This window comes from Lissotriton vulgaris, chromosome 3_1, assembly GCF_964263255.1.
Source record: "Lissotriton vulgaris chromosome 3_1, aLisVul1.2, whole genome shotgun sequence".
Classification (NCBI taxonomy): domain Eukaryota; kingdom Metazoa; phylum Chordata; class Amphibia; order Caudata; family Salamandridae; genus Lissotriton; species Lissotriton vulgaris.
This window is the reverse complement of record NC_141689.1, coordinates 1,112,329,311-1,112,345,367: the sequence shown is the minus strand read 5'-3', so window position 1 is coordinate 1,112,345,367 and position 16,057 is coordinate 1,112,329,311. Positions and strand designations below refer to the sequence as shown.

Genomic DNA, 16,057 nt, shown 5'->3' with positions numbered 1-16,057 from the left:
AAAAATCAAGAAAATGTAATGAGCTGAAAGACACAAAAAAACAACACAAATCCTAAAAAGTCAAAAAGGTTTCTAAGGACCACATGCATCAATCTAGGATTTTGCATTTTCTAAATAGCGAAAATTAAGGAATCCCTATTTAGGAATTGCAAAATCCTATGCATCAAGAATTCCTAATTTTTTTTAGGATTTCTTAAATTTAGGAATTTGCGATTCTTTAATTGCGAATCGCAATTAAGGAATGGCATTACATTGATTCCTATGGACCTAGAGGCATCCTGCGGGTCACCTTAAAAAGATTCAGCAGAGGACTAGTTATGACATTCAGAATGGAATTGTTACCTCTGTTCAAGCTGCACTGCATAATGACTGTTAATCTGGTCGTTCTGCTGTTGATCCATTAAGCTGTCGCTGCATTTCTTTGGACAGAATGGAGTGAAAATGAGACCGTGACAGCACAGAATAACTGGTAATAACTTTTTTTCCAACCCCAAAGATGCATGCTTTTGACAGTGTAAAGATAGAAATTATTCTGGACAAAAATTAGTCTTATTTCTTCTTTTTCATTTCAATAGAATTTTTTTAGCTGATATGTTGCAGATGGTTACATTTTGTACCTCACCATTAAATGAAAAAAACCATTTGAAAAACAGGATCTTTTAATTCAATAATTAGGAGAATTTGATTTAAAATCTAGTTCTATGTGTTGCTAAGGCTATGACAATATAATGGTTGAAAATAGCTTGCAATTGTATAAAATGCTGACTGTGGTCGAGCTATCTTTTCAGGGGCTAGTGCATCTGAGCTGTTTTTTAGCATACGTGTTAAGAAGGGAATCAAAGTTAACTTTATAAGCATGTTATGCAAAGATAGTCACCTGATGCATTGCATACTTTGTACCATCAAAATGCTTCTGCTCTGCATAGTGGCAACATGGGCAAGTTTAAAGAAAAGAAAGTGTAATGTTCTAAATTATATTGGGAGTCACAATTATCACTCTAATTTGTAAGGCATTTATTTCAATACCTTGCAAGGTGCAAAACAAATTGGCATCAAAGGGATGTACCCCCTCCATTTGCAACTCTTAAGAAACAATACATCAATGGTTGGTAAATGCAACACTGAAGTGTCAGTCAGTAATCACTCACAACATGGAAGCTGTCCGCTATAGCCAGCTTCTACTGAGCAAGTGATAGTTTTGGCATGGTGGGGTAGGGCATATGAGCAGGTAACAGCCCAGGAAACAACAGCAGGCTCCCCAGATTGCTTTTATTGTTTTTCTTTTCTTAATTTCAACGCCTATCCCTTTAAGGGACAGTGACGTTTGAGGAACGGAGGTCAAATGCAGGCACATTTGGAAAGCAAATGCAGACCAGCAGTCCTGCTGCTTGTGAGCGCTCCATCTCCGCATATTCACCGGCCTCATGGCTTCACAGCACAATCCCTAATTGTGAATATTGTTGAGGAAGGATATTTCTGAATCTTTGTGAATTCACTGTACTTGCTAAGCCCACTAGTGCAAATTACCTCACAAGGGTAAATTGCAATTTTCTTTTGGACCAAACTCAGTGCTATGATGTGACCAGCCCATGCTTTTTACTGTATGTGTATTAATTTAATTTAGTTATTTGTGCAGTTTTCTATAGTTTGGACATTGCCAGAGGGCGTTAGAGTGCTTGAAATAGAAAATAATAATTCACTTGAGAAAATTAACCAACCACAGACAGAGCAACAATAACTACACATAATGGCAGTCAGGCTTTTACCAAAATAGAGCCCATGGGCCTTATTTATGAAGGCCTTGCGCCACAGATGCGTCACTTTTAACATGGGAAAAAGTGACGCACAGGCGGCGCAAGGCCTTCATAAATAAGGCCCCATGTTTTTAGTTGTGTTGGGTGCATTTTGGGGAGGTCGGTCAGAAGAGATGAAGAGAGAGTTGCCATAGTCAAACCTTGACAACATAACATATTGGACAAATGTTTGAGATGTAGTTTAGGGATACATTTGGCAATGCAACAGAACAATCGCAGTTGAAAATATGCACTTGTGCCCATTGAAATGATGTGTGTTTGAAGGTTGAGTCTTTTATATAAAATGACACCCAGGGATTTGGAAATCAAATTATGGCAGGTGAATCAGTTTGGGAGATGGGACTGAGAAGAAAAGATAAGAAGAAAAACAGTTTTGTTAGATTTGGCTTGCATTTGAATAGTGGTCATTCACAAAGATGGAGGAAGTTTCAGTTTGGACAAGATTTAAAACATTGTTGAGAAAGGAAATCTTGTATTAGACCTGTGAATTAAGCACAATTTTCTCAAAGCCCGTGCATTCCTTGGGGGTTTTATTAAATGTACAATGATTTACTGTATTGAATGCAGCATATAAATAAAGAAGCACAAGGTTAAAGGGCTAGCCAACATCGAGGCTGCATCATGAGTTGCATGAGGCAAGATGTTTTCCATACTGCACCATTGTTTGAGTCCTGACTTGAGCTTCTCCAAGACCTAAATCTCAAATATATGTTGAGTAGGTTGCTTTGCAGCACACCTCACAATAACTTTAAAAAAGAAAGAAGGCCTAGGGCAGGATGAACGCTAATTTAATCACCTGAATCCATTATGGGATTCTTTTTATTGGGTTAACGTGATTAGTCCTAAAAAAAATGCTGGAACATGCATTGTCTAAGAGAGAAACTCCCAACATTTGTCCAATCAGGCATAAATTAGTAAAACCAATCTAGAGCTATTCTCTCCAGAAAGGGATCTTTGGAGAAGTTGAAAAGTTTAATTTTAATGATGATTCACTTTCTGAGGCAAAGTCCCATCCCAAGGGGATGTCACATCACCTTGAATTTAGTTGAAATATTTATGTTAATCGGTGAGTGATGTAGGTATGGTAACAATAGCTCAATGGATTCAATTTTTTGATGGACTTGTTCAGCAAAATCTTCAGATTGGGCGGAAAGATTTTCAAATTATTTTCTTCAAAATGTTCATTGCTCTTTGAAATTATTGTTTTGGGTGGGTGCACATCTGCCAACTTACAAACAAGTTTCACTACATGAGGATGGGGCGGGGCCTTGGAGGGGAGGGCCTCATGCTGAGAGCTACCTAAGAGGCACTCTGTCACTCAGCAAGTCTTCCACCCCTCCAGAAAACAAAACAAAGGCTCGTTGAGGATGTTGCCGATGTCCTGGGGTGTTTTCACACCTCTTAATGGACATTGGCTGCTTACTGACTCTGAAAAGGAGCTGGTAATCGACTATTTACAGTGGTTTTCAGCTTGTTTTCCCTTGCACCATATGATTTTGGCTCATCACCGGGTGACTGTATGAAGGATGTCAAAATCATGACACACAGTGCCACCGTGTGAGTTGGCAGATCTGTGGTTGTTAGCCTTGCTAATTAGAGGTTAGGCTCACATACCCTAAACTTTGATGCAACACAACAAGGGAAGTTGTGTGCTCCATTGCACCAAAGAAAGAGAGCAGAAATGTAACATATCTGCTAAAATATGGTGCAGTTCTACTTTCTGGTAGCACTGGTGCACTTCTGGCTGCCTAGGGCTAATACAGTCACCCTTGCACCATTACGCAATGAAGCCTGTATTGTGGAACAAAATTATTCTTAGGGGCTTGACCCTCATTGTATGTGCGCAGCAGAATACAGCACAAATGCAAAGAGGAAGTAACAAGGAGTAATGGCTGCTCATTCTGCCACCCTCGGATAGGCACACAATTGTTGTAATCAATAAGATGATGGATACTTCACGTAGGATTGATCATGTTACTTTTATTAAGATAATTAGTTATAAGATAGAAAGAGAAAACCCCATCAGGAGCAGCTGTCCTGCTGCTCAGCCCTCACTCAACTGACATTCATAAGCTACTCACATTCCAATCATCCAACATTCCATATGACATGCATACCAGCTGAGCAGCAGGGAAACACAAGATATAACATATCTCCCTTCGTTATGGGTACAATTGCATAAAGCACTAAAATAGTTGTCAATAAAATGCACTCTAGTACACATAGTCAAGGATATTAAAACAGTGCACCAAAGTAAAAATGGACAACACAAACAAAATATTTTAACACATCCCGCACCACATTACTTCCTGAAATGAACAACTATCCTCATCCTACATCCTTATGCCACTAATTATACAAGTTGGCCAGACCAGTATAACAAGCAAGACACAAAGGAACAAACTTAACGCAACAAATATCAGGAAACAACGCGCACACCATAGACCAAGAACAAGTACTCGCATAACTCATCCAAACTACGGGAAACCACACACACACATCAAGCACACCTCAGCACCACACGTGCACACAACAAGCACCTACGTAGCCGGGAAACCACGTGCACACAACAAACCCAAACTGGACAAATGCGGCAAACAACTTGTACACAAGCTAATATGTGGCTCAACAACCTGACGCCAACTCACACACAACACCCATTGGGAACAAAGCTTGTTGAAATAAACATCAACACCCAAACAACACAACCAAGGGGTTACCATATACCACATAGCCCCCACAACATGAGCTAATGAGTCGCCTAACATCTAGACACACTCACACACAACGCTAGTTGTGGAACAACTCTTGTTAAAATAGCATCGAACACCCAAACACAACCAAGGGGTGACCATATACCACATAGCCCCCAGAAACATGAGTTAATGAGTCACCTAACATCTGGACACACTCACACACAACACTAGTTGTGAAACAACTCTTGTTAAATTAGCATCAACACCCAAACACAACCAAGGGGTGACCATATACCACATAGCCCCCAGAAACATGAGTTAATGAGTCGCCTAACATCTGGACACACTCACACACAACACTAGTTGTGAAACAACTCTTGTAAAATTAGCTTCAACACCCAAACAACACAACCAAGGGGTGACCATATACCACATAGCCCCCACAAACATGAGTTAATGAGTCGCCTAACATCTAGACACACTCACACACAACACCAGTTGTGGAACAACTCTTGGTGAAACAATCACCAACACCAAAACAAAATAACCAATGAGCGACCATATACAGCATAGCCCTCAAATAACCATGTGACCACATACCACATAGCCACTACCAACCCACAAATATAGTGGCTTAGTATCTTGACACCACCTCACACCTCACACAAATGCAAGTAAAGGAAACACAACATATCTTAAACTACCAAAACACAACAATGAAGAGATTTGTCCCCAACGCTGGCTCTTGGACCCCAAATAGCAGTTCCTCGTTGGGTAACAGTTCCTCGTTGTGTTATCCACACTGTGAAATGGTCCAGAACATGGGTTCCATCGTCTAATTCAGACATCGTCTAATTCAAAACTGCATCACACCGTTGTTATTAAAAGTCCCGCAACTATTTTCTGGACAGTTGAACTTTACAGACGCTGCTCAAAACTGCATCACACCATTGTTATCACGCCGGTGATATCCGCAAAGAAATGAACCACACAGGAGAAAGTCATGTTGAAAACACACAGTTGCTTTCTTTATAATTTTTTCCTATTTCCCACAAAATTCCTTATCCTGCCTCTCAACGTCTCAAAATCCGAGCACTTTACCATCGAAACCGCTGTACATGCACCTCATGAACTGCAAGTGGTTGCCATTGTGTAGGGAAAAGAGACGTCAACACGTCAGATCGTAACGGCATGAGTCACCAGGAGCTGCGGCTTCTAATCCTCGAAGGAAGACAGGGGAAACGTGTGAAGTGGGACACGCAGCTTGTCCACCATGAGTCCGGACAATTCTGTCACGTCATCAAACAACAGAAGATTTGCCAGTGGAAGGTTCTCCTCGAGCACGAAGAACACAGCAGTGGGCAGTTGGAAGTAAGATCACTCACCCAAGATCAATAATACGTTGTTGATAAACAAGCGTACTACCTTCGAATTTACTGTTCTTTTAACTTCTGTTCCCCAGGCTCACACCTTGTAAGACACTCGTTTATTAATTTCAATCCCCACAAGGTATATTCATTTCCAAGGATTAGTCACATTTCCTCACCGAGGCTCGTTCCTCTGCCCCCGAAGTTCAAACTAATTACAGGTCATGAAGAGTGAATCTTTTACTCTAAACATCCATGCGCAGACTTTACACTGAGGCCCGATTTTTACCCCTGTGTACAAGTAACGTCAAAGCAGCAGTCATTAAACTTCTTCTCTCAAAATGCTCACACCACTCTCAGAGGCTCGTTTTCCTGAGGCTTGATTTAACTGCCTCCGACCCATATACAATGTCGCAGCAGCTGTCAGAATGAAATGCTTTAGACTGAGGCTCGATTAACTGCCCCCGAATACAACTAACACACGGTGTTGAATCTGGCAAATTTCGCTTTCAGGGCGACCGATGTACTGGTCACTGATGGGGTTAGTTTGCCAGACTGCGTCACACAAACTTATAATAAGATTCCTTTACCTTGAGATATCGTGGTTCAGTTTCCCTTACTCATCATGTTCCTTTTCACTTCTGGCTTGGATTTCTCTGCTTGTCTCATATCAGTACTCCTTAGCTTTTCATTTTCAACAATTTTGCACGCGTAGATTCTCCAAAGATGTCGCCAAAATGTTGTAATCAATAAGATGATGGATACTTCATGTAGGATTGATCATGTTACTTTTATTAAGATAATTAGTTATAAGATAGAAAGAGAAAACCCCATCAGGAGCAGCTGTCCTGCTGCTCAGCCCTCACTCAACTGACATTCATAAGCTACTCACATTCCAATCATCCAACATTCCATATGACATGCATACCGGCTGAGCAGCAGGGAAACACAAGATATAACAACAATCTTGGCGAAAACCCATGTTTAAAGACTTTAATAAATAAGGGTTTGCATAAAAAAACATGGGTGGATTTACACGAACGCCCGTGCTCCACTCATGTAACGTTTCCCTGGCAGAAGTTAACAAAAGTTAATGCATCCCAATGCAAGGCAGCAATATTTTTACAAAGCCACACAAATTGCGCTTTAAGTAGCTTTGTAACTCACAACGTAGATTTTGTGTCGGGTGGCACTAAAAAAGTGACATAACCCCAACGCAAATTCACAGTAGATCTGGGCCTAGATGTGACCTTAGCATTTAAAATGTTTCTCTTTTATATTGTTCTGGCCACACCAAGGAGGCCAGGATTGTGAAAAGAGTGGATAAATATGTCACTTAAGGGGCTGCATTCTCTATATCTGCCTTTTAGCACTAAGTGATGCTGTCCTAATAGTTCTAATTGCAGGTGCAGCCCCTGCAGGTAAGAGCGGTGAGGTGGGGTGAGGGGTGGATACTCAACAGACAATGATGAGGGAAAATTATTTATTTAATTTTCCCAAGTCGTCGTCTGTCGAGTCCCCCCTATCCTGTCCACCGATTTTACCTACACAAGCTGCTCCTGTCCAATTGTTAGTGAATGTGCAGTGGTCAGCCTACTTCCAAGCCCAGACGTGGGTCCCTTACTCACTTTGCCAATGGATTCAAGCTAGCCTGGCTGATGACGGCTGATTAGCCAGAAACCGGTCCCAGGATGCGTGTTTCCGGTCCAGGGAAGACATGGCTTGGCAGTTCGTGCTGGACTGTTCCCATGAGGCACAGGTTCAGACTGATTAGCATATGGCCATGTGTGAACTGGGGTGACAGAGTGAGCTAAAGAATTATGATGGATTAAACCCAGATCAGTTGACTGCGGGTGGGTGTTTCATTTGCTCAAGTGCTCCGTCCATCATCCCCTTCGGTATCACTTTGTTCGCCCTAAGTTGGCAGGGTAGGCCCAGACGTGGGTCCCTTGCTCACTTTGCCACTGGATTCAAGCTAGCCTGGCTGATGATGGCTGATTAGCCAGAAACCAGTCCCTGGATGATTGTTTCCGGTCCAGGGAAGACATGGCTTGGCAGTTCGAGCTGGACTGTTCCCATGAGGCATAGGGTCAGACTGATTTGCATTTGGCCATGTCTGAACTGGGGTGGTGGAGTGAGCTAAAGAATAATGATGGATTAAACCCAGATCAGTTGAATGGGGTGGGTGTTTCATTTGCTCAAGCGCTCCGTCCATCATCCCCTTCGGTATCGCTTTGTTCGCCCTAAGTTGGCAGGGTAGGCCCAGACGTGGGTCCCTTGCTCACTTTGCCACTGGATTCAAGCTAGCCTTGCTGATGATGGCTGATTAGCCAGAAACCAGTCCCTGGATGCTTGTTTCCGATCCAGGGAAGACATGGCTTGGCAGTTCGGGCTGGACTGTTCCCATGAAGCACAGGGTCAGACTGATTTGCATTTGGCCATGTCTGAACTGGGGTGGTGGAGTGAGCTAAAGAATGATGAAGAATTAAACCCAGATCAGTTGACTGGGAGTGGGTGTTTGATTTGCTCAAGCGCTCCGTCCATCATCCCCTATGGTATCGCTTTCTTCCAAGGGCAGGCATGTTACAATGGTGTGATTTTCTATTATAACCCAAACTGCCAACACATTCCAAGCCTGTGAATATGCATACTATGTGACTACGTACATACTTTACAAAGTATTGGTTTTAATTTCTCCCAAATTAAATCTTGTGCATGGTTTAAAGCTTGTTTAATGTATTTCTTTACCGATCAGAATCCAGAAGAGATCTTCATTGTCCTGAAAGAAGGAACAGTATTTGGGGAAGCAATCGAAATTGAATTCACAACAAACGGACAGATTATTCGGGCACAGCCAGATGTGTGGAACGATAAAGTATTATGCATAAAAGCCCCAGGTAAGAGATCACATAATTTATTCAGAAACACAGATGTGTCACTTCGGTATTTTTTCCTGGCTTTTGAAAACAAGTTTGTTTATTAGCATAACCCAACAATTACTTGTAGATGTTTCAGTTGTATAAAGGTTTCACATTGATCTATTTTCTTTATTTGCATAATTAATAATCATAAAAAATGAATTTCCAATCAGAAATAAATCAACTATACATTAAACATATTTATAAGTTAAATAACATCCCACCCTATCCCCATCGAAACCTAACAACCGGCAACAACACTACAAATCAATAATAACATTAAAAGAAAAAGAAAAAATATATTACTTACCAAAAAGTCGATATTCTTGACAACAATATTCTATACCACAATATTTTTGAACTACAATAGTTTTTTCTGACATTTTTGAGTTCCGAGTTTTTGCACTAAATGTTTTGTCTAAACTCCGTCCCACCCACCAGCCTCTTCAGCCAAGGGTAGTCAGACTCTAATAGACCAGTCATTCCATTTCCGATTGCCACTCAGACAAAATATCCCAAATGTTCAAATATCTAGAATCTCTTAGGCCCAAATGCATTAACCTATTTAGGAAGTGCAAACGGTGCGAATCGCAAAATTCGGCCGTTTGCGATTCCTAAATAGGTTTCTGGGATGCATCAAGCATTTTTGGTGAAATCGCTATTTTTAGCAAATTCCAAAAATGCGATTGCTTTTAAGGAATCGCCAATTTGCGATTCCTTAAAAGCAATGCATGATTAATTTTAAAATTGCGAATTCGCAAATCTGGGGTGCAAATTATCACGAGGATGAACCTCGTGGTAATTTGCGAAAATGTGTTAAAATGCTCTAATTTGCATTTCAAAACACTGTCATGTTACAGACACACATGTCCTTAGGACATGTGTGTTTGAAACATGCACTTCAAAATACATTTCAGGGGTGCAGGGGGGGTCCAAAGGACCCCCCCCCCGCACCCATGGAATGCATCAACATTTTGCGAATTCTAATTTGCGAATTCGCAATTCCCATTGATTCCTATGGGCCTTTTGGCCCATAGGAATCCATGGGAATTGCGAAATCGCAAATTGGAATTCGCATAATATTTGCGATTCGGTAAAAATTGCGATTTTTACCGAATCGCAAATTATATGCACTTTCAATCATGCATCCCGTTTTGCGAATCCTTATTTGCGATTCGGTAAAAATCACAAATTAGGATTCGCAAAACCGGACTTTGATGCATGTGGCTGCTTGTACAGTAGAATCAAAATATTATTGTTCAGCTAGGTAATAGAAAATGTAGTTAGGAGATGAGTAGTGCTCATCAGAGTCCTTGAAAAAAGAGCACCTGCAAATAGTAGCGTTCTCACATAACCATGGTAGTACTCCAAACTCTTTCTTTGTCAAATTCATTCCGCTGCGCTATGTTGGAGTTATTTTCAGCATTTGATTTCGAATACACTCTCAGATCTTTTCCATTTATCTCACCAAAACTGAAATTTAATTTCTTCAACGTTTGTCCTGCCCCCTCTATCCTAGCACTTTTTCAGTGCTAGCCACTTTCTCTACTTCTTCCACTCACAGCCTTGTTATGACATTTGATCACCCCTTTCCATTTCAATCATTAAAATTCATATAATATTTAGAGTTTAACCTGTTTTGTTGTATTAGCCTTTATTTTGATTAAATCTGCTAAATTTCTTCATCACTCTCTTATCATTTATCATCATAATTCTTGTAACTTTGTTCTTTAGTTGTCCAGCTGACTACACTCCAGCTTTACATTCTTCCAAAGTAGGCTGCTCACTTTATTTGTCATTGCGCTTGTTGGACGCACTTCCTACTTCTGCATCAACTTCACTGACTTCCAAATTACTCCTGGACCCACTGGGACTATTTTCATCATCTTGGAATTATCGATATTCCCACCAATTGCCTTTCTTTTTGCTCTATGTCTTATCCTCAGTGAGTTTTTGCTTCCGACTTTCTTATCCCAAAATATTTTAATTTTTCTTATTCCTTCTTCTGCTCCTTTTTCCTCAATGACAATCTTTTTCTAATCTTCTCTAAGAAACTCAGCCCATAACTTTTGAAACTTATATCTACAGACCTGCTTCTCAATTACATTGTGCCAGATTACCAAAGAGTTGTCTGTGAGTAAGTGTGACTAACTCCAAACTCAATCAAATTCATTGTATTCTGCCTTTTTAGCCATTAATTCCTGTTTTAGTTTGTTTTTTCCGACTCCAGACGAAGTTAATAAACAATAAGTATAATATTTGGCCTGCAGATAATATTACTATACTACAACAAGTGAAGTGGAATGGTAACAGTGGCTGTGAGGGAAGTCCTTTGTGCAGTACCACCAGTGGCGTCACTAGGGTTGGTGTCACCCGGTGCGGGTTACTCATGGTGTCACCCCCTCACGACTTAACGCATGGAACTCCTCCGCTCCGAGTCCGCCAGTGGACACAGATGGCAAATAACGGGGCCATACAGAATCCTTAGTAACGTTTGTAAATTTAGTTCCTATATTTACAAAGGCCAAAGTGAACCACCTGCAAGTGAAGTGACGAGTTCAAGGAAAGGCCTGGCCTGCTCCCTGCCTTGAGCAATGAATCATGCAGCCGGCCGTGTGCAACTGCAAGCACAATGCACCGCCCGAGTCAGGACTAGCCTAGGAGGCTGGAAGGGTGGGGCCGGACAGGGTCTTCTAATTATTTTTGCGTTTTTATATAGCGCAACTTTACCCAAAGGCGTCAGAGCGCTTCACAATAGGAACAGTAATGAAACATGAGGAGAAAATTACAAGTGAACAAATAACAAAAGCAAACGTTAAGTTACAAGAGGCAAAAGTGACAATTGTGAGCAAACAAAACACATGAAGTTGCAAACGGTGCATTACAGGAGGAAAAAGTGACATGTGTGCAGGTTACAAGTGCTTAAAAGATAAACTATGACTGAAGGCAGGTTTTGAATTTTCCAATCCTTGAATGTAAGAGCTTCACATCCACTGTCTGAATGCCAGATGCATTATCTACACGAGTAATTAAACTAATAATAGTGTATAAAAGCAATTACTAATGCGTCTTTATTACTAAAGGAACACTTTTGTGAAAATTTTTAATAATGAAATACTGAGCAAAAAGCACTGTTTCTATACTTATACCTTGCAGTTAGCATGCAATTCCTTAAAGGTGGTTCATAATTCATTAAGGTATATTACAAGGATAGTAACCGGAGACCTATCTCACTCAAGAATGTCTGCAATGAAAGCAGTAACTCGCTGAGCTTCCTACGTAAAATACAAATCTGTGACCTGCAGGGTGCATGCTTCACTTTGCAGCTGGGACATTAACTCTTTATACTTTGTATGAGTCAGGCGCAGGCCTGTAACTAGCCTGCACACAGATCTCGCCAGCAAGTGTATTCACCACCAAATGTATCTTATAATGCTTTGGAATTTGTTGGGTACACAAAGATCTCTGCACCAGGTGTCTAATCCCAATAATCTATTTTAAAGTGAAGTCTGCTCGAGAGAAAACAAAGTACAATTAGAAGAGGTATAATACTGCAATATATTGTAGACACTCAAGCACAAGAATAAACGTTACGTAGGCAATGGTAATGGTGGCACTTGTGCAAGTATCAAAAAGCAAACAAAATGCCATTACCGTAGTCCCGAGGGCAGGCCTATTGTGACTGCCCAAGAAGGAAGAAAGCTTTGTTTAGCGGGCCTGGTGCACTGACTGCACTAGTAGACCTGCCCGAAGAGGGCCGTGTTTTCGTTTGTGCGAATGTGCCTGTGCGCCCAAGAAAAAAAAAAGCATGTACTACTGAATCTGATTCAATTCATTTGTGTGCCACTGCACTGCCACCTTATTTAACTTACTTAGTTCATGATCATAGCTGCCAAGGTTTCGGATTGCTATGTGTGACATTGTCAAATTTTCAGAGTAATTATGAGTGACATTACAACAACCATGAGCGTGCGAGCAAAATCAAGCAATGAAGCCAAGGAAAACATTTAAATATCAGAAATTACCCCCATTTGAACAACGAGAAACCCTAAGAAGATCCTAAAACTTCTGTAAAACACCAGAAATGGAAGGGGACTAATCAGGAACACAGACTCAGCATCAGAGGGCAGGCAGGCACAGAAGCTGCTAAGAAGATGATCGCATTGATCTGCTCATTCAGGACCTGCACTAGCCTAAAAAAAGCTAAGTTTATAGCATAGCAAGTGCAACTAGGAGCTTATACCATCACTCTGTCTCTGGCATTATTGTTTGCAAATGCAATAAAGTAAAAAAAGAATGCTCGGAGTGGAACTGTTTTGCTCTAAATATGCTTTTGTGCAATTTGTATTTATTCATTTATTTGCACTAAGGTGTAAAGCAAAGTCCTAAAAACCGTTGGACATTATATTATACTGGTTTTGCACATATTTAAAGAAAGAATGTTTTGATATATGACACGTTCTGGTCATTTACGTACTGAGCCCTTTCAAAAGAGAAAACAATTCCTTTTTTTTTTAAGATTGGCTATATTAATCTGTCACTGCAAATGGACTAGCTGTAACCTTGATTATTTTAACAATATATAGATGCAGCCTAGAATGCAAACACGGCTCGTGGATGTTACAAGGGTAATTATGTTTGTGTGTTGAAGAACTTTGTTCTTCACCACCTCTGTTGCTAGACGGCCGGAAGAACAACTATTAACAAAAAATCATCCTACCTCCGGCACATTATGCCAACTCCTCACCACCATGTCCCCGTTTCTGGCAATCAATTATTAGCATGCTGCAGAGCATCAGTTTGGACTCCAGTCTGCTATCTTTACCACGTGGGGCCCAGGCCCGGCCGACTTGAGCCTCTCAAAAAAGAATGTGATAGGCCCCATTCCTGGATCGCTTCTCAGCTGCATATATTACATTAAGTATAGAGTATACAACAGTATGACTCAGCTGGCACGACCCACCGCAGTACACAAACGTGCATTTATTTTCAGGGCACACAGAGGTCAAAGCCAGGCCTGCCTGTTATTATTTCAAAAATACTAGACCAGTTTAAGCTTTACTTTCCACTTTTTAACTAACCCTAAATTAATTACATTTTGACGAGCTGACTACTGTAATACATTATAAATAAATTATAATCATTTGTGTGCCACTGCACTGCCACATTTTTAACTTAGTAATAAGTTCATGCACTGTCGGAGTAGTACTATAAATAAATATTATTTCTCTCTCTCACCGTTCCAAATTTTGAAGGCCCAGGGGAGACTGGAGAGACGACTACGAGACCACGACGACGGCGATCGCGATCGCGATATCAACAACAAAAAGATGATGGTGCCAGGTGGTCTCTCTGATGTCGTCGGACTCGTCGGTCGGTATTAATTGTGTATTCTCGTGAGTCACGAGTCGTGACCAGTCACCACTGTGCAAGCAGGGCGCCTGACCGCTGCCGTGACGCGTCAGAGAGGGAGCAGGCAGCAGGTGCGCCCAGCGCGCGGGGGCTGTCCCAGGGCCGTCATTGGTGCACAAATTAGATTGACGGCCCTGGGACCCAAAGTAAACTTAACTGCTGGGTACGCGGCGAACCAGTGAACGCCGCGGCCCCGCCGCACGCATCCCGCGTTCGCATCGCACCACCACCCCAGGCAATGACGATCGATCCCGAATGGGATCATCAATCTCTGGTGGCGCGCCGCGGTGCGTCGTGCTGCTGGCGGTGCGCTGAGTCTGTCTGATTAGCACTGCATGCACTAGCAGTAGTAGCGCGGCCAGAATGGAGGGAGGAGGCAGCTAGATTGGTGTCACCCCAGATAGGGTGACACCCGGTTCGGTCCGCACCCCCCTAGTGACGCCGCTGAGTACCACCATGCTGCCTTGCTCCTCATTTCAATACTTCGTACTGATGTTGAATGTTTTCCTACACAGGACAATTGCTTTTTAAGCCCCCTTGGATGTGATTTACATCTTTGTGAACAGCTTGCAAACCAGTAGAGGAGTCAAACCTGCTTAGGACTGTCTTTTACCACCCATGTGTAACTACCACCATGATGTCCAAACCTGACACCAAGGATTGATGGTAACTAATTAATAGAGGGTACATCTGCAATTTGGGAAGGTTGCATTCTGGTCCTCATGTTACCTGTGTGCAGGCTGGCATTGCTGGGTCACTTTTATTAAATATGTTTACCCTTTAATAGTAAAGAACACTCTCTTCCTCTTCAGAATTTGTAGCATATTGTAAAAAGCATGAGGGACAGGGTGCCCAAATATATGGATGCCTCCCATCCCAAAACCCTGAAAATCCCTGCAGTTTTAACTCTTTCTCCTTCCTTCAGGCCATGGCCATTGCAGTGAGAGTGTATTGTGTCTCTCTTAGAGAAATAAAGTCAACGGAGACCTCTCTGTGCTGCCCCAAAGAAATAATACATTTACGAAGATTTTATTCAATGATATGGCCTTTTGTATTGCCTACACAAATTGTATGTGACAACTGCCCATCTGCATATCATGTGGTCATCTCTGGCAGAAGAGAAAGAATGCACAGCAATAGTCCCTTTGGAGGACTGTCTTAGAGAAATAAATATTATAACATGTCAATATACAACATTTTCCACATCATTCAAAAGGGTAAGATGAGAACTTATTGTAGGTTACCTAGACAATGAATTGGCTCTGGTGACCCATGCGTTTGAACCTGAAAAGTTCCCCGCAAAATGTCAAGGCTTTCCCTAATTCTAATTAGCTATTTGAACTTGCCCTAATCATAATTTTTGTAACTATAAGATATCCCTGTGTGGGAAGCAATTATGCTCATCTTTAACTAAAAGCAGAAGCCCTGTGACCAGCCAAAAGGAAGGACTGGGACAGAAGTAGGACAGTTGGCTGACCTCACATAGAGCCAGGAACATACTCAAAATACTGAGAAAAAAGGCTTGCTGATGCTGTAATGTGAAGGTAAAGGAGATAGACTGCACAGTGTACGGAGGACCATCATAGATCTGCTCAAGAACTACATGCTCAGTGTGGAAGATCTGTGTGGGTTTATATTTGTGTGTATCAACAATGACATGCCACTCATACTCTCCGCTTCAGCAGCACTCCCAACACAAGAAACAATTTAACTGGCTGCATGACCAAACCATGCTAACTGTGTTGCCTGCCTTAAGGTGTTGGGGCATTGACCCACTCATATTTTGCCCCCTGGGCCCCTAATGAAATGTGAGTAATGTAACATATTTTACGTGTTTACATTCTGCTGAG

General features: G+C 41.6%; 1 protein-coding gene across 1 annotated transcript in view; it reads left to right on the top strand.

Moving 5' to 3' along the window:
- The window catches only part of BANK1 (B cell scaffold protein with ankyrin repeats 1), a 2,350,097-nt gene that overhangs the window by 779,853 nt on the left and 1,554,187 nt on the right, over window positions 1-16,057 (top strand). The window contains exon 4 of the mRNA XM_086961584.1: window positions 8,633-8,774. Coding sequence (XP_086817710.1) covers window positions 8,633-8,774 — 142 coding nt within the window. The remainder of the gene's footprint in view (window positions 1-8,632; window positions 8,775-16,057) is intronic.